This window comes from Notothenia rossii (genome assembly GCF_949606895.1).
Source record: "Notothenia rossii genome assembly, chromosome: 10".
NCBI classification, from domain to species: Eukaryota; Metazoa; Chordata; class Actinopteri; order Perciformes; family Nototheniidae; genus Notothenia; species Notothenia rossii.
This window is the reverse complement of record NC_136908.1, coordinates 35345862-35373832: the sequence shown is the minus strand read 5'-3', so window position 1 is coordinate 35373832 and position 27971 is coordinate 35345862. Positions and strand designations below refer to the sequence as shown.

General features: G+C 41.6%; 2 protein-coding genes across 7 annotated transcripts; one reads left to right on the top strand and one right to left on the bottom strand.

Moving 5' to 3' along the window:
* The first annotated feature begins 1 nt into the window (after position 1).
* On the top strand, positions 2-20426 carry map2k4b (mitogen-activated protein kinase kinase 4b). Of its 3 annotated transcripts, XM_079655369.1 has the most exons (13): positions 2-205; positions 8292-8327; positions 9756-9788; positions 14149-14251; positions 14759-14933; positions 15245-15364; positions 15441-15560; positions 15650-15701; positions 15818-15945; positions 16955-17032; positions 17123-17271; positions 17440-17485; positions 18856-20426. In XM_079655369.1, the coding sequence occupies exons 1-13, from the start codon at positions 103-105 to the stop codon at positions 18967-18969; spliced, it is 1257 nt and encodes a 418-aa protein (XP_079511495.1). In that variant the 5' UTR covers positions 2-102; the 3' UTR covers positions 18970-20426. The 3 variants fall into 3 exon arrangements, with proteins under 3 accessions (XP_079511495.1, XP_079511494.1, XP_079511493.1); XM_079655367.1 differs by lacking the exon at positions 9756-9788 and having other exon boundaries at positions 5-205; XM_079655368.1 differs by lacking the exons at positions 8292-8327; positions 9756-9788 and having other exon boundaries at positions 3-205.
* Positions 19896-25556, bottom strand: LOC307022545 (myocardin-like). 4 transcript variants are annotated; one of them, XM_079655370.1, is made up of 4 exons: positions 23939-25556; positions 23506-23634; positions 22882-22939; positions 19896-22760 (listed from the first exon to the last, which is right to left on the bottom strand). In XM_079655370.1, the coding sequence occupies exons 1-4, from the start codon at positions 24239-24241 to the stop codon at positions 22144-22146; spliced, it is 1107 nt and encodes a 368-aa protein (XP_079511496.1). In that variant the 5' UTR covers positions 24242-25556; the 3' UTR covers positions 19896-22143. The 4 variants fall into 4 exon arrangements, with proteins under 4 accessions (XP_079511496.1, XP_079511497.1, XP_079511498.1 ...); XM_079655371.1 differs by having other exon boundaries at positions 19896-22682; XM_079655372.1 differs by lacking the exon at positions 23506-23634.
* Between the last annotated feature and the right edge of the window lie 2415 nt (positions 25557-27971).

The window sequence follows — 27971 nt, the reverse complement described above, 5'->3', positions numbered from 1 at the left end:
GCCTTGAAGGCAGCAGCGGTGCTCTTGCTGCGTTCAGGGCGCAGTGTCCCGTCAGGAGTCCGCAGAAAGATTCGCTCCTGCATACCGGAATTCAACACAACAATGGCGTCTCCCTGTCCGGAAAGCAATTCCAAACAGTCAAGCAGCACTGTGGGGTCCGCGTCTCCCCGCTTCCAGCAGCAGGGCCCGGACAGCAGCATGCAGGGTAGGCGGCATGGCCTTTATTCACACGGTTCTGTTTTCTTATTGCACGCTGGACTGAAGAGGGAAAGGTAGCTTAGTTTAGAAGAACAAATCCATAGTCAAGTGGGATAGAATAATTAACCATTTCCTGTTCGAATTTTCAGAATAAGATCATCGTCGTTGCCCATATAACATGCTAATAAATCTGTCAAGTGTTTGAGATGATCATGTTATCGGTTTTAGAAAATGTAGCGGGCTGTTTATAGATGAGCACTACTCATGGATCTGCTGTATGTCTGCATACTGTCTAGGTATTCAAGCTCTACTTTACACATTTCAGTGTCAACATAGTACATATAAAAACATTCAAAATCACTCTTTACAATTATTGTAAATAATTTTGGACTCTATATAAGCTCTTATTTTGAAGACTAGATGGCTTTATTTGCCGGTAAAGCTCCATCTTTCTTCGCCTAGCTTTCTATGGGTACACTGCTACCAGGTTAGCAAAGCTGATCTGATGAGCCCACTGACTTGTTGGGAACTTTCTTTCAGTCTGACACAGTTGTCGTTGCGATAATAAATCGATCACACGTGTTTCACGGCAAATACGTATTAATTAATAAACATTCCCCGATATGTTTAGCACCAGGCTGCCAAAAGTACCGTTAGCATAAGGCCTCCACATGTGTGTCTCTGAGAGCCAGGCCGCTGTCTCCGCTAAACACACGTTACAAACAAAGTACTTAACGTTAAATTACTAATGATTATTAATGTTCACAACTTTTAAACGTTGTGAGTTTGCTTCAGTCCTCTGATCGTCACTGAGGTACTTCTGTTTTAGTAACGCTAGCCTCAGCATTTCCATATTTGGATAAGGTGAGAAAGTTATAAAGTGATGACATCAAATAAACCCACAACAACCTGCTGTACTGAAACAACATGTCTGCCTTCCCCGTCACAGCTGTCTGAGGAACATCACACACTAGCTGCTAGCCTCATGGATTGATACAAACCTGTGGCTAGCCAAAAGTGTTTCATTCATTTACTCTAGATCAGGGGTCACCAACCTGTTTTAGGGTGAGGGCTACTTGAAAAAAATAAAACAAGTCGGGGGCTACTTTTACTCCTCTTTTTGTTTTTTGCAGTGTATATATTTAGCACATTTTAACGTTAATATGCTTCCCTTTAACCTTTGTGTGCTGTTTGGGTCTGTGGGACCCGTTTTCAGTGTTTACTAAAAGAACATGTTTGCAATCTAATTATTTTAACCTGCTTTATTTGGGGGTGGACGGGCCTCAGCTCCTCTAGGGGGGTCCGGGGGCGTGCTCCCCCGGGCAGATGTTTTTTTATAACGTTGAAGTTAAATGCTGGGGCACTCTGGTGTATCCATAAATTCTGGTGAATTTGTGGATACAGCTTTCAACACTCATATTAAAGGGAGCTGTATACTTTTCAATAATCCAATCATCTTTAGAATAGGATCCCAACCAATAACAAATCATTTAAACTGGTTTATTCTTATCTTATGTTACCTAGTTAGCATTCTTTCTTTCTATTTATGCATATTTTACTAATCACTCCCTTTTTAAACTGTTTTTAGTTTTTTTTACTTTCCTATAATAGTACACATTGGAATGATTTCTTAATTTATCTATATTAAATAGTGTGCTCTCCCAGCTCTCTCGCTCGCTCTCTCTCCCTACCTCCCTCCCTCCCTCCCTCCCTAGCTCGCTCTCTCTCTCCCTCTGTCTCGCTCGCTCACAGAGGCTGTGTGCTCCTCCGTGGCGATGACGGCTTGCGTTAAAAAATAATAATACACATATTTGTAAACTGGGGGGACACAAACGGGATTTAGAAAAGAGCGGGGAACATGTCCCCCCTGTACCAAGTGGAAATTACGCCATGCGTGTGTGTGCGTCAAGTGCAATAAATAAATATGCAAGTTGCAACACACAGATTAAATCTCTGCCCCTCATGTGCTGTGTAGGCTGGCACGACTAGGCTGTTCAATGGGGCTGATGTGTTATGTAGATTCTGCTGAAAATCAGCAGGGAGGTGCCACATTGCTTTTCTTCCCGACTGCAACTCTGGACCCGCAAATCAAGCAAGAACGTGATTGGTCGATATTCATTGTGGGGGTGGCGGGAGGAGGGGTGTTAGATAGATATAGAGTTATATGAAGTAGATAGAGTTCGCTATGATTTAGGTTTCGTTTATGCATAGGGTAGATTCTTTTAATTACATTTTCTTTTTTGTTTTGTGTATTTTATACATGGACTTGCTTGGCGAGCTATTTTTTAGAACATGCCCCGCGGGCGACTGACGTTGCCCCTGCGGGCGACTAAGTGCCCGCGGGCACCGCGTTGGCTACCCCTGCTCTAGATGAATTGCAGGGAGTTACATTTGTCTCAATATTATTTATGTGTAAAAAAAAAAACGAAAACAGATGTATAATCTGCAGCAGTGTAAGAAGTACTCTACTCTTACTTAAAGAGCAACTTCCAGGTTAAAGACACCTGTGAATAAATGTGTAGGAAAATGATGAATACACTAGATTTTCAAAAAAATATACACTACAGTCACATCTGGTGTCGTATTTGTAAGAAATGTTCACTTCCGCATAAAAAAGCCTCGGCACGTGACCTCCCGCGTGTGACGTAACACGGGGGACACAAGGGGGAGAGCGGCCAGTGTAACGTATTAATAACATGAATATTTGAATGCATATGACGGACCACAACCTTATAATTATGAGCCTGCTAGGCGTCCAAGAGACCAGGAGCAGCCAAGGATTAGAAGAAATAACGGCCATCGGAGAGAAATTGAGCTGTGGTCTGAGGAGAATCAGTGGAGAACTGGACAGCTATCTTGGTGAATGACCGGCGTTAGCTACAGAATGTTAGCTAATGTCACATCACAACATTGTGAAGTTAGCTATCATATATCAGGCTATAACTAACGTAGCATTGATGATATAGTAACGTTACTGGCAGGACTGTTGATACTGATCCATAACAGAAACTAATGCGCAAGTATCAGCCGTATCTCGCGTTACCTAATGCAACTCCACACTACGGTGCTGTGTGAGACGCGAGATACGGCTGATACTTGACGATCTGGCGGAGAAAGGTTGTGGAGCCTCCGTTGATATGCCGTTGTAAATGGCTTGATGGAAAGCAGGTGTGTAGTCGGGGAGGGTGCAGAGCTGATTGCAGCAGGTGAGTGGAGGTTGAGCCGGGATCCAGGAGTGACAGCCACCACGCACACACAAATAACACAGACAGGGGGAAACAAACAAACACAAAGGAGACGGCTGGAGCAGTACAGCCACCACAGCGTTACCTAATGCAACTCCACACTACGTCTTACGGTGCCGTGTACCGGAGGGGAGAGAGAGAGAGCAGCAAAGGGGGGGGAGAGAGAAGTAATACGGTTTCCTGATAAAGCTGTGGAGAGTATGTGCTGCAGGGAGGTGGATGCACAACGCACCCAGGAACGAACGCTAGCTCCGGTCCTTTTTACTGTGGACTCGATGTCCTGACAGGCTGGTATTTGTGCAACCTGCACAAACACAATACTGCACCATGATTACAAATGGTGAAATACAATGTAAAACTACAGATAAATACCAGCTCACTAAAACACAACCACTCAACTCAACGCAACTATTAACTATACCCGCGGTCAGAGAGCGGAGATGTGTCCCCTGCGTGATGTAATATGACGCGTTTGAAGTATGACCTTAAAAAAAAGCAGTTTTTAAGAGCAGAGCTCAAAATTGCTCCTTTCCCTCTGAATTCCTGCCCTTATGTCTCGTAAAACATATCAAATCCTGCATTCACTTTTTTAATTGTAATTGTCAAGCAAGTTTAAGCATAAATGTAGAATAAAAAAAAACCTGCAAGATGCTCTTTAAGCATAAATGTAGAAGAAAAAAAAAACCTGCAAGATGCTCTTTAAGTAAAAGTAGCAATACTACATTGTAAACATACTCCGTTACAAGTAAAAGTCCTTCATTCAAAATTGTAATAAAGTAAAAGTACATATGTTTTGGCATTAAAATATAAGTTAAGGATTCTGGGCTGCCAGGCTGCTGAGCCTCGAGCCATATCAAGTAAATGGCCAAGTGAAACAGGTAGATTTTGGTTCCGACCACCGGAAAGGTTTTCTCGAAACTCCATGAGTGTAAAATTCACAATCATCGATTTCGATCCACAAATACAGTAGTTTTTTATTAATTTGATGCAATCATAGATGTGTTTTAATTTGTGGAATTTGTTTGTGTATTAGCAGATCCTTTTTTGAGATTTAAATCTTTTTTTTTTTTTAAGTAGGCCTATACAACTCTTTTTTGAAAAACTGAATTTCCTCCTAGGGGGATCAATAAAGGCTCTTTTACATTTACAGATTACACATTACGCCCTGATTCCCAATCTGTTGCCACAAATAATACTGAGACAAATCTGATTCTAAATAAATGATTTAAAGTGCACCTATCATGCTATTTTTATGCAATAGCATAGGTCTCAGATATATCAAAATATATAAAAAACATGTCACCCATTCTATACATGCCTCATATCCCTCTATTTCACTTCCTGTTTCAAAAGTGCTGATTTTAGGTATAAAGCCATATCATGGATTATCAAGGATTATCTCTGAAACAGTATGGAGCTCAAAGGCTTTCACTCTTGCTGGTTATACCACAAGGTGAGTTCCTTTTTATATCCAGCTTCTTCATACACATGCTCTCCAGTACAGGTTAGCTCTGAGTGTTAGCGATGCTAATGTAAACACCGACCATATTACGTCCAAAACAGTCGGGCATTGTTTCTGATAGCAACTTTCTGATAGTGCTGTGAGTCCACATTTCAGATATTTTGTCATATCGGACGCAAATCTGGATCAGCTCCGTTGTACCCCCGTTTTTAGAGATGTGGGTAGGCCTACGGAAGAAAAGAGAGAGGGTTTTATTTTCTGACGCTGCGTGAGTTCCCCGACACACCGGGGACACACATGTATGTATAAAATACATCAAAAAGTGCATTTTTTAAGCAACATTTCTGTCTGCTGACACGAACATGTTAAGCAGCGTCCAGTGATGGCGGACTCTGCTTTCAAACCCTAGCTCATATTCAGGGTTAAGAGGGTTACTGATATCCAATACAATAGCTAGTTACCGGTAAAAAATGTAATCCGTAACATAATCTGAGTATCAAAATATAAAAGTAATCCTACCTGATACTTTCCGTTACTTTTGGATTTCCTCAATATTAAATATGCAAATAAAAGAAAAGGGAGAATACATATCAATTAAATGTTTTTTACTTAAGTGTTTGATGTAAGACAACAGAACAATGTCACCATAAAAAAGAAAATACCAAGACATTCAGTGAAAATCTGCCTTTCATTAAGCATATTCAGGCAGTATCCTATACACCAAAGTTTGATGATAGAAATGTATAGTAGGGTCCCCATAAATTGTGCTAATTAAAATGTAAACATTAGTTAAAAATGGCGTAACCAATGTTGGAAAATGTTGGAGTGGTTTTGGGGGTATGCTGAATCTATTTTTTACATTTTCAGGATAAGGCTGGGCGATATGGTCTCTAAATTATATCGCGATATTTACTGACTATACCGCGATACACGATATATCGCGATATTCTGAAATTTCCTCTAAAACACATACACATTTTTTATTTAATAATAATAATAATAATAATGCATTACATTTTTTATTAGAGCGCTTTTACAGGTGCTCAAAGCGCTTTAAAATTACACATTACACATATTAGACATGTAAGAGTCATTACTGTGGACAATACCCACAGGAGCAAATACGGGTAAAGTGTCTTGCACAAGGACACAACGGCCTGACGCAGTGGCGGCCGAGGCGGGATTCAATCTGGAGTTCACCAACGCCCCTTGATCTGATGACCAACGCTCTAACCACTGCGCCAAAACCGCCCATTTAACCCCTTGATGTTTACAGTCATGCCAGTATGATGATTCTAGTAGTCCCTGCAACATATGTCTGCATTAAACCATTGTTATTTATACTGTCTTCATTAGTGGTTTCTATTAAAAAGATTTTAACCAACACAAAAAAAATATATACTTACTATAAAAGGGAATGTAAAAAGGGAATGTAAAATAATGAGACAAATGTGCGGTAAATCATAAAGTTGAGTTGAACTAAATAGTATTTATTCAATATTAAAATAACTGTAGGCCTACATACATACTGTTGCCTATTTATATGGGCAAAAACAGAGCTCAATGAAAAAGCGCAGAAACCCTTATACATATCAAAACATATTGAAAGTGCAATAATAAATTAAAGTGCACTCTTTCTGCATGTCACTGGACATTTTAATGTAACATAAATAAAATGACTTTTTAGACATGTTAAATCAAAGTGCATCTTTCCTTTTTAAATCAACAAACCATTGCATGATGTCAAACTGGTTTGGTCAAAAACTATATACAAAAAAATAGCTGCATTTTGTGCAAAATTGTGTCATGTTGTGTAAAAAATCGGGAGCATTTCAAAACCACCGCGGGGGGGGGGGGTGCTAGTGGATCACCGGAGTTGTATTAGATTAACATGCTTATTGTAGTTGTAAGTGCACTGCCTTCCGGCCTGTGGCACCATCCTTAATGGAGCATATGTGTGGGCTGTTCCTGTATTAAATACAGGAAAGGAGTGAGCACAGGGTTGTCGATTCTTGTTCTGTTTTGTGTGATATATTTTACTCACCCTCAGTTGCGCGCGCTACTAAAGAGACGCGCTACCATGGAAACCAAACAATGGTGTAGCTGTATTAAAGTCCGAGTGGAAACAGTCCTGAGTAAATCTGATTATGTCAGAAATGCGGGAGAAATATGACCCAGGGAGGAAACCGGGAGAGGGCAATAAAATCGGGAGTCTCCCGCGAAAATCGGGAGGGTTGACAAGTATGGTTGTAACATCGCTGATATTAAAAAAATAAAACAGGCAGACAGATAGCCTACTCACCGATTGCGAGTTGCAACCGGTGGCCAAAACATTGCAGTCTTTTCCACTTATTGAGGCTCACAGCTTTGACGATGTTACTCCCGTTATCTGTGGTGATGAACACCTGAAGAGCCTCTGGTAAGTTCCATGACAGGAGAGCCTCTTGTAAACCTTGTGCTATTATCGCGCCTGCGTGATCCTCCGGGAAAAAGGACGTTTGGAGGCATGCCATCCTCAACTCCCAGTTGTCGACGTAATGAACGGTCAAGCTGAGATATGGCTCACAGGTTCTACTGGATCACAAATCTGTAGTCGTAGAGAAGTGGGTCACATTTGTAAGCTGGTTTTTCACTTTTTCTCTCACTTCAACGTACAAGGCTGGCAGAGCTTTCTCCGCAAAATATTCGCGACCAGGCAAGTTATACTTTGGGTCAAGTGTCTTCACGAGTTTTTGAAAACCCGGCTTTTCTACCACACTGACTGGGGCCATGTCTTTGGCAATGTATTGAGTAACTTTTTTTGTCATACGGGACTGATTTCGTAAAAGAAGAAGCCAGAGTCATTTGTATCTTGGCTGGTTGCTTAGGCGTTTGTGTGGGACCAGATATTGACATTCTGAGTTTAACACACTCTTCATTTTGTAGTGGATGATGGATTTTTAAATGTTGGAACAAATTTGAGGTACTACTACCTTTGGCGGCAACAGATTTGCTGCATATTTTACAGATTACCGTTGTTTGAGAAACGTCATCCTTATGGTAACCAAACCACCGCCAAATTACGGACCTGGCCGCGGCGGGAAACTGATTTTACAAAATAATACTCGATGTTCACGATGTGGTCATTTACGACATCGCATGTAGTGCAATCCACGATGTATCGTGTAAACTCGATATGGCTGAAAAGGACGTAGGACAGCCAGTTGGGCAGACTGGTGTCCAGTAATGGACATACTGGTGCTTGTGCTAGCTGCTGCTGGATTCCCATTGATGGTTGATGTTTAGCAGCAGTTCTCATGTTTCAATTTTCAACACATGTGAGATGTAACATTATTTCCTACTGTATGGCAGACTCTAGTATCACATGTTTTATCTGAACCTTACAGAAACCAACACCTGCTGGAGATGTCAAAATGAAACAGGTATACTATTCACACTTATTACACTGCCGTTGGGATCATAAAGTGTTATTTCACTAGTGTTAATCAGATTTTGGGATTATTTTGTAGTTTACAGTTTGAATCTGCTGTTGGGATCATAATGTGTTATTTTACGAGTTTTAATCTGCTGTTGGCATTGGTATCTGTTATTTGTCTTTGGTGTTCTACTGGTTCATGGCATAGTGGCACACACTATATTTCTGTCATGTTTCATTGGCAAATACCATTTCTGCATATGCCACTGCATGTTTGTGCTATGTGTCACTTCTGAACATCTTGTATCTTATGTCCTGCAGTTTTAGTGGTGTTTTGTTAAAAGGTCTTATTTAATTTGTGTAAGGTTAGAAGGGACATTAGTCAATAGCAGAGCATTGGCATGCATAGCAATCAAAGTGCACATGTCTGGAGAGTGGGAGATGCCAGTGGTGCAGGACCATATGTCAGACAGCAGTGAGGGAATGCTTTGAACTGGCATATGGCACCAAGACAAAAGTGAAAAACCATCAGCCACTTTCCACCCCAGGGTGATGTGAAACATTAAATATAAGTATCAGGTGGTCACAGAAGAGATTAAACAAGGTAATCAAAAAGCCTTAAAATTGAGGTGTATTATTCCACTGGGATAAATGGAACCACCATTGCCTGAATCAGAACCATAGACACTAAGTGCTTCTTTTATTACATTACATATTACTCAAAGGAATTTGGGGTTTAGAGTCTTGCCCAAGGACACTTAGGCCCCGTCCACACGGAGATGAAACGGAGACAAAAACGAACCGAAGTCGATATCAAAAAAGTCTTCCGTCCGCACGGAATTGGCTCAAGAAACGTGTCCATCCACACGAGACCGCTCGACCCGCTGGAGACGCTGTAGTACATATGCCGGGCCTTTAAGTGGTTGCCATGGTTGCCTGGTTCCCTTTCTGGCTATTCACCACGGTGGATTTAGCGACATGTAGTCCATATAGTTCTCCATGTCCACTTGTTGCTGATGGTTGTGGTAGAGGAGCTGTAGATTTTGCAATAAAATCTGTATCATGGTCAATAGCGTCTGGAGCACAAACGCAACCCTGTGATCCGCCGTTGTTGTTGGCGAAACTCATCAGCAATGACGCGGGAGAGACGGGGCTATGATCGTTTTGGGCGTACACACGGTGCCTCAAGCGTTACGTTGCCAGAGCTTCCCACTTTGGGATGCGTTATCGTTTGAGGTCTCCGTTTCCGCAGTTCCGTTACGGCCTCGTGTGGACGAACCGATACGATAAAGAACTATAGCGGATAACACCCGTTTCGTCTCCGTATGGACGGGGCCTTAAACATGATGTCAGGAGGTGAGAGTGAAACTGCTGAACTCCTCTTACCCACTGACAGGTAAACAAACCCTATGAAATCCTGTTTTCTTGACTTCAGGGTTTCAGATAAGGCTTTCTGCAGTGTCCCAAAGTAAGCACACGACCTGTCTCTGTTTCCGAACTCCTCAGTGCTCTACAGTGGTTTCCTTCCTCACTCACTTTGACCGAGTTGTTTAGCAAGCCATTTTAACATTTAATCAGCAAGGCTTACTGGTTGAAAAATAATCTTGAAATAACTAGGTAAACTGTTGGATGGATCCGTTAAAAAAAGTTCAATATTTTGCAAAGAAATGTCATATGTAGTAGTTGCATACATATCAACAAGTGGGCATTGTCAGGGTTAAGCCATTGGCCGTGTTCAAAAGGGAGACAACTACCATGAATGTTCCAAACATGCACATGTTTGGGGGAAGTTGCCTGCTGTTGAACAAGAACACTTTTCTGTGGATGGACATGGTGGAGTTAGTTATTATTAAAATCCATTGGAAATGTTTTGCAATTGTAAATGGAGTCACCAACCCTTGCCTCGATCTATTTGCAACATTGAAATTCCTATCCAACGCAGAAACGGCCGTCTCAGGAATCTTGATAACTTCCCGTGTTAGCATATTCATTTAGGATATGTTGCTCTCATTTGCATGTTAATTTGGGATATTTCATTAAAGGCATATACAATGACATTTGAACTGAACATTTATTTTTTTATATACTAAATTCGATTGTGACTACGGTTGGTAGTTAGAAAAGGAAATGTAAACATCTAAAATATAACTGTTTCTCGTCCGATTTAATTTTCACCTGTATCTATTGTATTTTAGATATCACTAAAAAGGTAATTCTAGAAATCTCAAATTACATTCTTACGAGTTATTACTCCAAGCCGTGATATCTATAATTGAATTATAGCTGGTCACAATTCAATTTTAAAGATCTATAATATGTTATATCTAAAATATGACTTCAATTGTAGATACCTAGTATTAACATTTAAACTAGTTAGAATATCATTGTTGACTTCTCTACTAGTTACAATTATTTTATTGATATCAATAATAAACATTTTAACTAGTGATCATTTAAATGTTTATCAATAAGATATCAATATTACAATACGGATAAGGTGTTGTAACTGAATTATAAATTAAGTCAATGGTAATAGGTAACCAGTTTCAGAATCAAAGATATCAACAATGAACATTTCCACCAGTAAGAAATGAGTTGTTGATATTAAGAATTAACAATGCAACTTGTTAAGACACCTTAAATTGGAATTGCTACTAGTCAACATTACATTATTGTTATGTTGCCTTGCACTTGTAACCAGTCCCAGTCAGAATTAGATTTCTTCAATGGCTGTTTTAACTGCTGATTAACTTTTGATAAGATGTTAAAGCGCTTGCTGTAGAGATGTGTTTCATATTTAATTGGACAAATACGTTTGAAGGAAGCCACTGTAAACTACTGAAGCCCCTGTGTGGTGCTCTGAAAGCTGTCCTTCCTGTACACTGTCACCTGGCACAGACAGTTATGTCCGAGACGGATTCATCGTTATGGAGTGTTTGCACTCAGGAGCTGGTGGAACAGGGAATGGCAAAGATGACTCCACACTTAGGTGCTGCTCACATGGGAACGTTTGCGTTTATATACAGTATGCGTTTTCAAAAAAGTCTTCCGTTCACACGTATTCGTTTCATTTGACGTGTCTGTTCACACGAGAATGAAAACGCTGTAGTACATATGCCGGGACTGTAAGTGGCGCTGTACTTCCACACGAGACCGCTCAAAAGCGCTGGACACGCTGTAATACATATGCCGGGCCTGTAACTGGCGCTGTAACTTCCGCCACAAAATACACCAAAAGCAGCGAAGAAGACCCCGGAGCATGGTTGCCATGGTTGTCCTTCTGTTTATGCCCCGCAGTGGATTTAGCAACATGTAGTAGTTCATGTAATTCTCCATGTCCACTTGTTGCTGATGGTTGTAGTAGAGGAGCTGTAGATTTTGCACTAACATCTGTAGCATGCATGGTCGACCTGTAGATGTTGTACTAACATCTGTAGCATGGTGAGTAGCAGTAGCACTAGCAGTAGCTACTGACAGTAGCTACTGACCACGCTACAGCAGTGAGCAGCAGAGGCGGGGAGAGGCGGGGCTATGGCTTCATCTATCGGGAAATTATCCTATAGAGGCGATTACACGGAGCCGTTTGACCCCCCAGAGCGTTTCGTTTGCAAATCTATCCACCTTGGGATCCGTTATCGTTTGTGGGGTCCGTTTCTATTGTTTTGTTATGGCCTCGTGTAAATGAAAGGGCTATACGCAGTGCTTGAATTGGAATAAAAAAGGTGCCAGTACTCTAAATCGGCAACAAGTATTTCGCACAAAGTCATAGTATATCCTATAATGCTGGTGGGTTTGTCTCTTTACTGTATATTTTAGAAAGGCTCACTGTACTTAAACAAAATGACTCAGGGTGCATCTGAGATTAGAGGGGGTGCAGTGGTAAAGTGAATTTTTTTTTTTTAAATATTGAAGTTAGATGCATCAATCTGTTGCAATTTGAGAGCAACATGAAGAGATATATGGATACCTCTCAACATCCATAATGAAACAACTGTAAACAGATTTACTTGTTCTTTATGGATATAAAAGAAAGTAAAGCTTGTCTCCTACTGGCTGGTTAAATGACTCCTCGTCCCTGAGGCCACTACCAGTTTTTTGTGCCATTTTGCTGGATTTATTTGTCAATAGCGTTGCTGCACAAAGTGATAGCCCTCTAGTTTAAATCTACTACCCAAAAAGAAACATATGGAGATGGGTTACTATTTAAAAAAAATTGCAAATCTATTTGGGAACAGTGGGCCCAGGCTTCAAATCCTATAGGGGGGTCCGGGGGCATGCTCCCCCGGTAAGATTTTTTTTTAAATGTTGGACTTAAATGCATCAATCTGGTGCATTTTGAGGGGGAAATAAAGAGACTACATCCATATGAAACAAAAATGTATACATTTAAATAATCATAAAATCATAAGTACATGGCCATAACCAATAACATACAATATCCAATATGAAAAAAAATTGAAACTTGTTTATTTATTTGTTTTTGGTTCATTTATAGTTGTGAGTGTGTCTGGGCTCCTGAATCGGCCTCTCCTGTCTCCCTCCTCTCCCCCCTGCTCCTCTTCGAGGCAACAGCAAAGACTAGTTTTAGCTCTCAACAAGTTTATCTTACATTTTTCACCTAGTTAACATTTTGTTTGTATTATTCATGCATATTTTACTAATCACTACCCCCTCAAATGGAAATATGTGTTTACCTAAATGGTGACCAAACCGTTTGAGACCCACTGAGATAACTTAAACTAAGTTAACTATCTAAAGACTCAGAGAGTAATTTACCTCACCAGAGCTGTAGTTATCAGCCTCTCAGTCTGACAGCAAAGGACTCTCCCTCCACCTTGTTGTTGAAAAAGCTTCTTATATCCGTTAGCGCAGCTAGCTAGCACCAGATGCTAACAACAATACACGTAACCGGTGCGCGCGCTTTCTCGCTCGCTCGCGCCACACATACACCAACACACACCCTCCCGAGCTTGAATGACACACAGAGACCAATGGAGGGCATTAGTATGATCTGTATGAAAGTGGCAATGTCGGCAGGCCACGTCATGTAGACAGCCAGTCACCCTCTGTTAGGCAGAGTCAGACCCACATTTGCGCTGCGTTGCGTTTACAATATATACGTATATTGCCGGCGGCTGAGTACCGGCATTTTACTGAGTACCGGCACCTTGCCGGTACTCAGTCAAATGCCACATGGTACCCATGGTACCACATGGGTAAAAATCAGAAGTGCCGGTACTGCGTACCGGTGAGTACCGGCCCAATTCAAGCACTGGCTATACGCAAGAGAAACTATGCCGATCCAACCCGTTTTGTTCTCGTGTAAACGGGGTCTTAAACTCTCGTGTGCATTAACAGCTGGCCGACACTGTGGACCTGTCTTCAATTAGAATCAAGTGCTTTCTAAGTGTTGGGTCACTTTGATATTTTTAGGGAACTGTTCAGTGTTTGGACAGGGATTTCCAATATTTGCCTTTTTTATTTCAGCAACAACAATTCTAATAAGTTAATTAATTCTATATTTTGGACGAAAAAGTAGAAGGAACTGGTGCAGTTCGGGAGCATTGGGAACCCCTGCCCCCCCGACACCTTGCCTGTATTCATGCATGTGTATTTCCACTGATCTTGAGATACCCCAAAGGTCAGGTCAAGCCTGGATCATGTTGATGCCATGTGCTGGCATGAATTTGTTAATATCGCTTATTGCACACCCGTAAGGGCTTATCTCTCATGTGTGAGTCCCTGAGCTGAGCCACGTTGTGTGAAACTGTCGCAGTGTGTGTGCATGTTGTGGGATTCTGGATCGCTTTCTTCCCTTCTGCCTCCAGGTAAACGAAAAGCTCTGAAGCTGAATTTCGCCAACCCTCCAGTGAAAGCGGCCTCCAGGCTTCCGCTCCATCCAACCGCCCCCCCTTTCCAGAATCCTCACATGTAAGTTTCCTCTGGGCCACTGTCTCTGAATTTTCTGCAGGTCTTAGAAACACAATTTTTTAGTAATGCAATTACAGATGGATTCAATAATGAAATGAAAACAAAGTAAAAGTTTACAAACCGAGCTTCTTCCTTTTTCAGATCCCCATTAGTTTTCTTATCTTCTAAAACAGGGTTGTTAGCTTGTTGCTAACACGCCTGTTGCCAAGAATAGCAACAACAACCAATCACTTCTAGCTGATACAGCAACCTATTGAACCCTGATTGGTATATCTCACTTTTCCCTCTCCTTCTTCCTAATGTTTGCCAATGAAGACAGGAAGTGATCCGTAGCAACTTTCCTCATTTCCTCATACCCCCACTCCTATCAGAGGGTCCAATCACATAAGAAAGCTTGGATTAAAAAGGATCCATTAGCTTCACATTCACTGATGAATCATGTCATATCCACAGTCACGACTCTCTCCCTTCCTGCTAATCTGTTTTATGTCACCTGGTCTCCTCCAGAGAGCGTCTACGCACACACAGCATCGAGTCATCTGGGAAGCTGAAAATCTCTCCGGAGCAGCACTGTGACTTTACAGCAGAGGACCTCAGGGACCTTGGGGAGATTGGGCGCGGAGCCTACGGTTCTGTCAACAAGATGGTACACAAACCCACGGAACAGATCATGGCTGTCAAGGTGAGACACAGACAGACAGACAGACAGAGAGAGAGGCGGAGAGACAGACAGAAGATTATTGTGTGTGTGTGTGTGTGTGTGTGTGTGTGTGTGTGTGTGTGTGTGTGTGTGTGTGTGTGTGTGTGTGTGTGTGTGTGTGTGTGTGTGTGTGTGTGTGTGTGTGTGTGTGTGTGTGTGTGTGTGTGTGTGTGTGTGTGTGTCTCTCTCTCTCTCTCTCTCTCTCTCTCTCTCTCTCTCTCTCTCTCTCTCTCTCTCTCTCTCTCTCTCTCTCTCTCTCTCTCTCTCTCTCTCTCTCTCTCTCTCTCTCTCAGAGGATCCGCTCCACGGTGGATGAGAAGGAGCAGAAGCAGCTGCTGATGGATCTGGACGTGGTGATGAGGAGCAGCGACTGTCCCTACATCGTCCAGTTCTACGGGGCTCTCTTCAGAGAGGTCAGTTGACCCGAGCAGCACTAATGTGGAGACCACCATCCTGACATCCTCTCAATAACCTCTGACTCTGTTTCAGGGTGACTGTTGGATTTGTATGGAACTTATGGCTACCTCATTAGACAAATTCTACAAATATGTATATTGTGCATTAGATGACGTCATTCCAGAGGAAATATTAGGCAAAATAACATTAGCGGTGGGTAGACATCATTTTCCTCCTACTTATGATTTTACACCAAACATATGACGGGAACAGAAGTGACGTTTTTATTTTATCTCTAACAGACCGTTAAAGCACTGAACCACTTGAAAGAAAATTTGAAAATTATTCACAGAGGTAAGTATTTTTCTTATGTATAATAGACATAACTACAAAGGTATTTAATGTCAGCACAATATTTTGGTCATTGTTAATATGAACACATTTCAATTTTTCCTTTCTGTCATGTTAAGACATCAAACCCTCCAACATTCTAATGGACCGGACAGGAAATATCAAGCTGTGTGACTTCGGCATCAGCGGGCAGCTGGTGGACTCCATCGCCAAGACCCGAGACGCCGGCTGCAGGCCCTACATGGCGGTGAGACATGGCACCCATTATTATCTCTACCACATGTAAATTAACTCACGCTGTTAAAAAACAATAACGCTAACAAACCAAAGCGGCTTACATACACCTCAGTAGCATAGACATGCCCAGATGCCTATTTGGGGCTAAGTATCTTGCCCAAGGTCGCCTCGACATGTGACTGCAAGGGATTGAACCGCTGACCATTTGCCTGTTCAGCCTCTGAGCCACAGTTGACCCCCCCTTTGTCACTAATGGTAATTTTCCACTGCAGGACCTTGCACGGCTTAGTACGGTATGGTTAGGCTTTGGTAGGCCTGGCTCACTTAATGCTGCGTTTCCATTACAGTTTACCAACTGGGGTAGTAACTACAGTAACGCAGTGTAGGCGGGGCGATCGGCTGTTCGGCGGGCGGAGCTACGCTGCGTAAAACTGCCGTGACGTTATCTTCAGGAAATACATCCCCGGAGGATCCATCAGTTTATCCTCAGTTAGAGCTCCTCCAGAAAGCCTCCTCGATGTCGATCCTCGGTCCTTGGTCCTCGATGTGCATTTAGAGAAATGAGATGTCCTTCAACATGGCGCGCTGAAATCTATTTCCGGGTCACTACCGGAGGACTGAGGGGTCGAGGAGGCAGAAATTAGATAAATGGGAAAGGCTCGTGATTTTTGGTTTTCTGATTGAACAATATCAGTATTTCAGTGATGACAGGCGGAGATTCTTACTGCTGATTGGCTTTGAATATCTCGCTCGGCAATTTCAACTCTAGCAAATTTCGCATCTTTGAATTGACTTGAGGTCAGCAAAAAAAAAGTGTGTGTGTGTGTGTGTGTGTGTGTGTGTGTGTGTGTGTGTGTGTGTGTGTGTGTGTGTGTGTGTGTGTGTGTGTGTGTGTGTGTGTGTGTGTGTGTGTGTGTGTGTGTGTGTGTGTGTGTGTGTGTGTGTGTGTGTGTGTGTGTGTGTGTGTGTGTGTGTGTGTGTGTGTGTGTGTGTGTGTGTGTGTGTGTGTGTGTGTGTAGCCAGAGAGGATCGACCCCAGCGCATCCCGGCAGGGCTACGATGTGCGCTCTGATGTGTGGAGCCTGGGGATCACTCTGGTAAGACAACAGCGTTCCAGCTCCTGTAGGCTTGTCTGTGATGGCAAAGCACGTTGAAACAGAACTGCTGCAGTGTGTGTTTGCTTTCAGTACGAGCTGGCCACGGGAAGGTTCCCCTACCCCAAGTGGAACAGTGTGTTCGATCAGCTGACACAGGTGGTGAAAGGGGAGCCCCCCCAGCTCAGCAGCTCAGAGGACAGGCAGTTCTCCCCTAAGTTCATCAACTTTGTTAACCTCAGGTGAGCAGTCAGTGTAGTGGTTCAGGCTCATCTGATGTGTGTGAAATACAATACTTTGAAACTGCTGACAGTCAAATAATGTGGGCCTAGTTTGTCCAGCACTTTAAACCACACGCTCTTTAGGAGGAACACCTAGTGTATGATTGACTGTGTTCTCTCTCTGTGCAGCCTCACAAAGGATGAATCCAAACGGCCAAAGTACAAGGAGCTTCTGGTGAGATCTTTACATTTCAATTCAGTCATTTCTAAGTTCCATGAGCACATGTTATGGAGCACTACATTCTCTGATTGTATTAACTACTAAAACTACTTCAAGGCCAGAGCATTTTAGGAAGTGAATTAATTCTAAAATAACTTAATTATGGAGATGTCTATACCAGTGGTTCTCATCTCATTATGCATATGTTTATATGACGGGTCAAAAACCCATATATGCTCATATTTCTTTTTCTTTTAATTCCTGCGCCCCAAAATAAATCAATATACCAATTTTAGGAAAAGTAAGGAAGTTTGAGCAGTGTGGGTTTTATATTAACAGTTACACATATTTCAAAACGCCCTGTCAGAATGACAAAGGTCCTCAGTGAAGCTCAAGCCCATGTTTCTCACTAAATTGTAAGTACAACTTATTAAAAAGATCAGTTCAATGCAGCTAATGCCGTCTTAGTGTTATTGCATGATGTTAAAATTGGTTTGCCATGAATTTACATTTGAAATGTAGCATGTTAAAGGTGGGGTAGGTAAGTTTGAGAAACCGGCTCGAGATACACTTTTTGTTATATTCCATGGAATGCTCTTAACATCCCGATAGCAATGAATATCTTAAGTGCTTTGAAAAAAAATCCATAAAAAAACGTCATCTGTGGAAGCCGCAGTACTGTAAAAAGCAAGACCAATCATTTTAGCCGGCCCGGCTAAAATAACTGGATGGCCTACCTGTCTGTCAACCTCCCATCCGTGCACAAACTTATCTCTTGCCCTCATTGGTCACGTGCGCGTTCGTGTGTGTTGGAGGAGGGGCTCTGTAAGGAAGTGGAAGATTTGTTCCGGCTGTGTATTTTCAAATTCTAGCGCACTCGAGCTGGTTTCTCCAAAATTACCTTCCCAGCCTTTAAGGGTTTCTCAGTTACAAGGTTGTTGTTTTAATAAATCAGACACTGATGGTGCAAGACTGTACTGTACCTCTTTATATAGTCATTTCTTCCCTGACAAATTGTTTTTGCGCTGATCAGGGGGTACATGGCTGAATTTTTTTCCCGAAGGTGATACATTATTTTAAAAAGTTTGAGAACCACTGGTCTATACCATACATTTTGTATTTTTCAGTGTGTCAGTAGCTAAATAACATTTGGCTTAGAAACAAATGAAAGCAAGTCATAGAAATATGTATACTAATATTGCCAAAGGATATGTAAGCTTCCTTTTTAAAATGTGTGTTTATACTAAAAGTATGTAGAACATTTTCTCCATAACATATTATAACATAACATAACATATTCCTTGCTACCAGTTTAACGCAAGAAGCGGGTTATCTCAGGAACCCTGACTTTCTGCTCAGCCTGAAGCTCTCTGTCTGTCCTCCAGAAACATCCCTTCATTCTGATGTACGAAGAGCGCTTTGTGGACGTCGCCAGTTACGTATGTCGCATCCTGGATCAGTTGCCCCCCTCTCCCCTCTCCGCCATGTTTGTGGACTGATGGAGGGAACAACGGAGGAACTGAGTCTCACCGCCTGAAGCTCAAACATCTTCACTCGTCTGCAGCTGGGAAAAATTTGATGCATCTTTTTATGAAGGGAAACCAGAATAAAGCGCATGTGTGAATGTACAAAGTATGCAATCTGTGAGACATGTACATTCATCAAACCTAATGTCAGCCGCAGTATGCATCATTGTCATGTTTCAGTTAGAGCTCAGCTGAAATCCTTCACCAAGATGATCATTACACTTTTCTGTGTTTAGTTATTAACAGAATTGCAGCTTCTGTCCTTCAGTCTGATAGATCATCCGATATTTTGTCTAATGCTGAGTAAAAAAACACTAATCTTCTTTCTTGTCTGCTGATTAAAAATTATTGAAAAAATGAATTCTGGTTAGGAAAACTGCAGTACGTGTTGAAAGTGAAGGACCATCAGATCCAACCCTGTGTTCTTCAGAGATGGTCGGGATTTCCCTCTCAGAGGAACCGAGGCTCACAGTGCTCCAGGTCCGAGGGACCATTCCTTCCTCATGTACACTGATGGAAATAGAGCATTTCAATGTGCTGATCTGAGGTGCACATGTGCGTGTGCACACCGGCGTGTGTGTTTCAGCCTGACACCACACAGTAAACTTCATCCCCACTGATCACAGATCACAACCTACTGCCAGACAGAGGCCTTGTCGGAGAGATGACAGACAGAAATGCTGCTAAACGACTTAATGCCCACAGCAGAGGAGGCATGTGACTGCACTGATCACACTGTTTCCCATAGCAAAGCAGAAAGCTTAATGTGAAGACACTCAAATTATTAACAATGCTACTTTTGCTTTATTCCCCCACTGTACGCTTTATTACTTTACATTACTAGGATTGCCGTACTTAAAGGGCCCCTGCGGCCGTTGTAGTGTTGTATTTTCATGAAGTTGGGAGTCCTGCAGAAGACTGATTTAAGAAAGAATGGCTTGGGGCTGAGATGTCCTGATCTTCAATACTTTTTATGAAGTGAGCTTCAAAACGAAAACGAAAAGCCCTGATGTCATCATCTTCCAAAGCCACAGCAGCAGTGATGACCAGCTGATGATCTGACTACATTTGTGTCAAATTGGTTGACTTAGACATACAGATGTCTGCCATGCCATGTTGGAGACGGGCCCTTCTCTCGGGATGAGTCTGGAGTTCAGTGTTCTCTCGTTTATAACACACTTTGAGTATTTTTAGCAGAAAAAGAGAAACACCACCATGTGGAGCATGGCGAACATCTGTCTCCTCTCAAGGGACACATCTCCGGGAGGCACATTTATCAATGGAGTTTATCAATCTCCAGGATACTGGTTGTATAAATTGCAATTGACTAGAATGTTCATATTACATTAGAAGATTTAGGTAATTGAATATAATATTGTATCTTTATCAAGGGTTACAAATAAAGTTCCCATGGAAAGTATTGAAAAATATTGGAAACCTTTATTGTGTGCTTCTTGTGAATTAGACACAAATAAAAAAGATGACTTGTGAAAAGTGTATTGCTCTTTCTGAAATATACAGGAATGCTGGCAAATACAGTTTTTTTTTTGTTTTTACAAAAGTAAAGCAAGTCAGTGGCCAAGCAACATGGAAGCTTCTGTCCTGAAAAAAATGAAATAAAAAAGCCAGCAGATATTTTCACAACCGGAGACAGGAAGTAGAGAATATTTGCTTTTCTCAAATATTTAAGATGGCCATTCAAAGCCTACATGTGACCACAGAACGCATTTAGCAGGTGCAGCACTTCACAATGCCAGGATAAGGACCAGAACACACGAGACCCATGTTAACAGACATCGTATTGTTCAATGCGCTTTCAGCGAGCTTGGCATTCTGGAAAGTACATGTGTCTGCTTTTCTGGGAGTTGGATGAGATGTCTTTAAGTTGTATATGAAGCAAAGACAATTCAACAGAACTCAATAGCATACAGGTGCTGTGTAATGTAACTACTGTGTGTCAATATGCAGTATTCACAGTAAAGATCTAAATATATTACATTTTTACTATTCACAAGGGCTAATGATGGACATGTCAACTTCATAGGATTCCTTTAAGAAAGCATGGCTTTTGGATGTGTCTCCTACACTTTGCATAACATTGAATTACTAAGAAATGTCCTTGGGCAGAATGTCATCACTGGAACATCCCCATAAAATCAAAAAGAACCAATCTTCAAAGGAATGTCAGTATAAATACAGGATAACGTATAAATATCAAAACAAAAAATAAACAACTGGCCTGGGAATAGAAAGGGTGACATTTGTGAGGATAAATACAGATTACATATTTTTCATTTGTCTGAAAAACTGGTATTTACTTTTGTTGGAGCATATTAATATCTGTCGACAGCTTTCATCGAATAACCAATTAATAATACTTTTAAAAGGGGAAACGTGTATAACATTCTTATAAAAAGTTGTTGCAAACAAGGCACAGTTTGTCTATGAATATCGATAAGACCCAATGTTTTTCAAAGACATTCATTTCTCTCCATATTCTGTGAATAAATACAGCTAATAGTGAGAAAGCTTATTAAAATAAGATTGTTTAAAGGAATGGCGAGCATCTCTACCCATGTATTGGAAGCTCGAGTAAACGGACTAAGATGTGTTCAGCTGGAGGTGGGCAGAGAAATCATTTCGTCATATTTACATCCTTGGATGGACTCATTACATAATACATTGTGTCCCTCGCACTGACAAAATACACAGACGTCAGCTTGTCTCTGTCAGTACGGATAGTTATATATTTACATAATCCATCTAATTCCCCTTGTAATTTTTTTTGATTTCTTTTCCAGTAATACAAACAGACATAAATTATAAAATATACATTGTTCTTCAAAATGTGTCTTCAAGTCTAGGTGGCGTAACACTGATATTGCATAGTGTTGGTATAAAGCACAGACTTACTGCCATGTGGCGCATTGTTGTCCAGGCACATATGATGACAATCTTATCTTGGGAATGGGAACAGATAGTTTAGAGACAATTCTATAGTTCAGCGTCTCTTAATGTAGATTCAAAGAGTCCTTCGTATAACAGCCCACTGTTTAAAAAAAGCCCCCTGCGGCCCCTGCTGAAGCTGGTGATAGTCAATGGTTCTTTGGTGGGGTGCAGCGGAGAGCCAGCATCAGGGGCTCTCTTTCACCAGTGCTCCAGGTGAAGGTCCATGGCAGAGTTCAGATTAATGTCTGTGACATCCAGGAACTCTGTGTTGAAGATGTTGGGGCCATTGGGCGGAGCCATACTGAAGGCGGTGGCAGAGCTGGGGGGGGTCAGGTCCAGCCACTCCATGGCCTCCCACGGTGTCTCGCTGAAAGTCATGCTGACCATCCCCTGCACCTCGGAGATAGAGGAAACTTTGGTGCTGATGGGCGACAGAGGCGTGTCGATCAGATCTCTGTTGGTCACATGTTTGTCCTGGGGGGAGTGGTGAGGGCGGCGGTGGGGGTTGTGGGGGCTGCTGTACCCATTGCCTTCTCTGTTTGGTTCATCGTCCTGCCCCCCGTCCTCCGCAGACCTTTTAAGAAGGGCCACCTCCCCACCTCGGACTATGGGACTCCCCAGCAGATTCTCCAAGTGGCTCTCTGTGATGTGATTGGCCGAGTGGTCGTAAGGGAGCTGGTTTGGGGGCAGTTGTTCGTAGTGTCTGTAGAACCGTGGGATGAGGAGGCCGGGACACCCTGGGGACACAGTAATGTGAGGGACAACTTTGGTTACAGAGGCCCTCTCCCTCTCTTCTCTGGCGTTAGCTGGCATCTCTATCAGAGAAAGAGGAGAGGGGGGAGGGTCACAGCAGGTACTGGGCTCCCATACCAATGTGATGTCACACCCACTGCATGGCAGGGCTAGCTATGCTAACAGTTCTGTGTTCCAGCTTACCTCCGCTCTCTATGAGCACGTCCAAGAGTTCGTCCATCTGCTGACTTCTGGTCAGTTGCTGTAACAGAAGGAAAGTGTTTTTGGTTTTAGCAAAAAAACTATGTTTTTAACAATTGAAAATGTAATGCAGTTACATTTAAGCCTTTTACATGAAACATGTAAGCTTTTTAAGCGTTCTACAAGGACTTGCAGAGAAGAGTTTTGGTAATACAAACAGACCAGTTTTTGGTCAAAACATTTTTGAATGACAGGTCAAACTAAACTTGCTGGTGGACAAAGTGTGTGCAAGAGAAAGTGTTTCTAAATTACCTACCTGCTACAGTGCTACTGATATATCAGCTGAGCCTCCACATGTTCATTTAGCTCTAACTCAACTAGTAACAGTTAGTTCATCTTCAAACACTGTGTGTACATCAGCTATTGGCTTCAGTCACTTGGTGATTGGAGTGTTCATGTATTGAACAAAGCAAAAGGATGAATGAAAAAAGGTGCAATACAGGTGATGGACTGAAACAGAAAAAAGAGGTGATAGGTGGAAAAGGGGAATCAGAGCAACGCTGATAGGTCAAATAAAATCTCTGGCCAGCCATTATCCACTGAATGTCAGCATGAGTTTCAGTTTACCTGCTTCACTGCATCCTCATAGCATGGGGGCTGTCTTAAGTCTGATGCATCTGATTCTGAGCTACTGAAGGCGGGGGGGCAGACCTGGCACTTTGGGCCAACATGCCGAGGAGAGGGCAATACTGACATCTATATGAGACATAGGTGAAAATGACGTTAGCCCAACAATTAGAATAGGGAAACTTAGCAAACGTGAGTGTATTGCCCACTTAAAAAAAAAAAAGTAAAATTAATAAATAGAAATCAGGCCCTCAGGATCAAATACTTGTGTCACATTAAAGATTTTGTTTTGATAACATGGTTGGCGTTGTCTTGTTGTAAAGGAAAGGTCACCATCATGTGAGGGAACAGAGAGAGTGACAGAACTGTAGAGACACATCACAAATGAAAGAGAGGGAAACGTCAGCTGATTCTGTTCATGCTCAGCGTTTACCTTGGGCTGCAGGGGGTGGGGCTCCGGTCGGGCCGGATCACAGGAAGGGGGGGGATGGAAGACTCCCTGAAGGGCTTGCTGCTCAGAGGGATACGGAAACCCCCCTGCCTGGACACCACCCTTCTGCTTCATCTGTGGGAAGGAGCAGGTACATGAGCCATGAAAAAACGATGCATAAAAAATGATACCCATAAATATGAGGATATCATAAAGATATATATATATATATATGAAGGCAAAATCAGAGATATAGTAGACATGTGGCTTGTTTTCCACAGAATGATTAGTAATGGTGATCAGCATCACTGGTCAACATGTTCATTTATCCAATATGTAATCAAGCGTTAACGTTTGCTAATTAACCTAAAGAGATAAGTGAACTCAACTAAGATGGCAAACAGGCTTAACCTGCAGTACAATTGTACAATTGTACTGCAGGAGGAGGAGGAGGGCGTAGCGGCAGCAGCCTCTGACTCCTCGCTGTGCTGCTGCTCTGGAGTCCTCCTAGTACATTGTATTGCATATCAATACATTTGCCCTTTCATGTGTAATCCACAGGAGGAAGGAGATAATCTGTCATTATTGTAACTGTGGTTTTGGGTTTACCTGATTAAAATAATGTCAAAGAGGAAACATTGGCTCATTCCCAGCACCTCATTACAGAGGTATGTTGTTGACAGTTCTGCTGTGTAAGTGGCCGTGTCAGACCTGACCTTTACCTCACCTACCTCTATTAAAGGTAACCTATCATGCAAAATGCACCTTTGTACGTCTTTTATATCAATCAATCAATCAATCAATGTTTATTTATATAGCCCAATATCACAAATGTTACATTTGTCTCAGTGGACTTCACAGTTTGTACAGAATATCAGTATGACAATACGACACCCTCTGTCCTTAGACCCTCACATCGTACAAGGAAAAACTTCCAGAGAAAACCCAAAGTTTAAAGGGGAACATGGGAGAAACCTCAGGGAGAGCAACAGAGGAGGGATCCCTCTCCCAGGACGGATAGACGTGCAATAGATGCCGTGTGTAAATTGAAAAGATAATACATTTGCAACATAGGTAGTCCAAATGTTTGAAAATGCATGTGTGAATAATAGGAAGATGAATCCACAAGGATATCCATCCAGGACTTATGATCCAGGACCACAGCCACGAGTCAAGATCCAGGACTCGCGATCCATGACACAGGACCGCAGGGTCATCCATGACTCCGGATCCCGGCGTATATAGACACCAAAAAGAAAGACATTTGGGGAAGCTGGGTTAATCGGAACATGAGAGTACACAGGTATAGACAGAGAGAAGGAAGAAGTAAGATGTCCCCCGACAAACTAAGCCTATATCAGCAAAACTAGGGGTTGAATCTAATCAGCCCTAACTATAAGCTTTATCAAAAAGGAAGGTCTTAAGCGCACTCTTAAAAACGGATAGGGTGTCTGCCGCCCGAACACAAACTGGAAGCTGATTCCACAAAAGTGGAGCTTGATAAGAAAAGGCTCTGGCTCCCATTGTACTTTTAGAGACTCTAGGAACAACCAACAACCCTGCATTCTTTGAACGCAATGCCCTAGTAGGACAGTAGGGTATAATGAGTTCCTTAAGGTAAGATGGCGCCTGCCCATTAAGGGCTTTGTAGGTGAGAAGAAGAATTTTAAATTCTATCCTGTGTTCTATAGGGAGCCAGTGTAAGGCAGCCAGAACAGGAGTAATGTGGTCCCTTTTCCTAACTCTGGTTTGTACACGAGCTGCAGCATTTTGAATCAGCTGAAGCGACTTGACTGACTTCTTGGTACACCCTGATAATAAAGAGTTACAATAATCCAGCCTAGAAGTAACAAATGCATGGACTAGTTTCTCTGCATCGTTTTGAGGCAAGATATGCCTGATTTTTGCAATGTTACGTAGATGGAAGTAGGTGGTCCTTAAAATTGATTTTATGTGGGTGTTAAAGGATAAATCCTGATCAAATATAACACCAAGATTCCTTACAGTCTCACTGGAGGCCAAATTAATGCCATCCATAGTTAGTATATCTTTAGATCATTTGTTTCGTAGATTCTTCGGGCCAAGTACAATAACTTCAGTTTTGGTCGTGTTTAACATCAAAAAATGTAAGGTCATCCACGTTGATGATTAATTTCATCAGGCTTGATTGATAAATATAGTTGAGTATCATCCGCATAACAATGAAAGTTTACAGAATGATTCCTTATAATATCGCCTAACGGAAGCATATATAGTGTAAACAAAATAGGTCCAAGCACTGAGCCCTGTGGCACTCCATGGCTAACTTTGGTTTGCATGGAAGATTCATCGTTGACACGTACAAACTGAGAGCGTTCAGATAGATAGGACCTAAACCACCCTAAAGCAGTTCACTGTATGCCAACTAAGTGCTCTAGTCTTTGCAATAGGATATCATGGTCGATAGTATCAAATGCAGCACTAAGATCGAGCAAGACAAGAATAGAGACAAGTCCCTTGTCTGAGGCTATTAGAAGGTCATTTGTGACTTTAACCAGAGCTGTCTCTGTGCTATGTTGTGTTCTAAAGCCAGACTGAAAATCTTCAAATAAATCATAGTTTTTTAAGTAATCACACAACTGTTTTGCGACTGCTTTCTCAAGAATCTTTGAGAGGAACGGAAGATTAGAAATAGGTCTATAATTGGCTAAAACCTCTGGATCGAGGTTGTGCTTTTTAAGAAGCGGTTTTATCACTGCTACTTTGAATGATTGTGGAACATAGCCTGATAATAAAGACATATTCATAATATTTAATAAAGAAGTGCTAATTAATGGAAAAACTTATTTTAACAGCTTAGTTGGAATCGGGTCTAAGATACACGTTGATGGTTTAGAAGAGAGAATCATTGAATTTAATTGTTCAAGGTTTATGGCTGAAAAGTTTTCTAGTTTACTATCTAGTGTAATATTAGAACTTACGTTTCCAGGAGCTGTTGATAATAATATACTGGTCAAAGGCAAGAGGTCATTGATTTTGTTTCTAAGAGTAACAATTTTATCGTTAAAAAAGCACATAAAATCATTACTACTGAGTGCTATGGGTATAGAAGCCTCAGTCGAGCTGTGGCTCTCTGTCAGTCTGGCTACAGTGCTGAAAAGAAATCTTGCATTATTCTTATTCTCATCTATTAATGAAGAGTAGTAGGCTGCTCTCGCTTTACGCAGTGCGTTCTTATATTCATTGAGAGTAATATGACAAATTAAACGAGATTCTTCAAGTTTAGTGGAACGCCATATCCTTCAAGTTGTCTCGACTTTTGCTTTATTTTGCGGGTTTCAGCATTATGCCATGGAGCTAATCTATGTTGTTTTATGTTCTTCTTTTTCAAAGGAGCAACAGAGTCTAATTTTATTCGCAGCGCATCTGTAGCACTATCAACAACATGATCAATTTGGGGTGGTGTACATTTTGTATAAGTTTCCTCCCTTACATGCAGACATGCTATCGAGTTAAGTATTGGTGGAATCTCTTCCTTAAATTTGGCTATAGCACTAACAGATAGGTTTCTGCTGCAGGAGCTTTTGACTTATGCTTTGTAGTCTAGTAACAGTACTTCAAAAGTTACTAAGAAATGGTCGGATAAAGCAGGATTATGCGGTTCGACTAATAGTTGCTCAATTTCAATACCATAAGTTAGAACAAGGTCGAGAGTGTGATTATAGCAGTGGGTTGGTTTATTTACACTCTGAGAAAAACCAACATAATCTAATATAGAGTTAAATGCAACAGTAAGGCTATTTTTATCATCGTCAACATGAAATTAAAGTCACCTACGATAATTACTTTATCTGTTTTAAGTACCAAAGTTGATAAAAACTCAGAGAATTCTGATAAGAATTCTGAATAAGGACCTGGTGCACGGTACACTGTAACAAATAAGATTGGCTGCAAAGTTTTCCAGGTCGGATGCGTAAGACTGAAAATGAGCTTTCAAAGGAGGTATAATTTAATTTTGGTTTAGTATTGATAAGTAAACTTGAGTCAAAGATTGCTT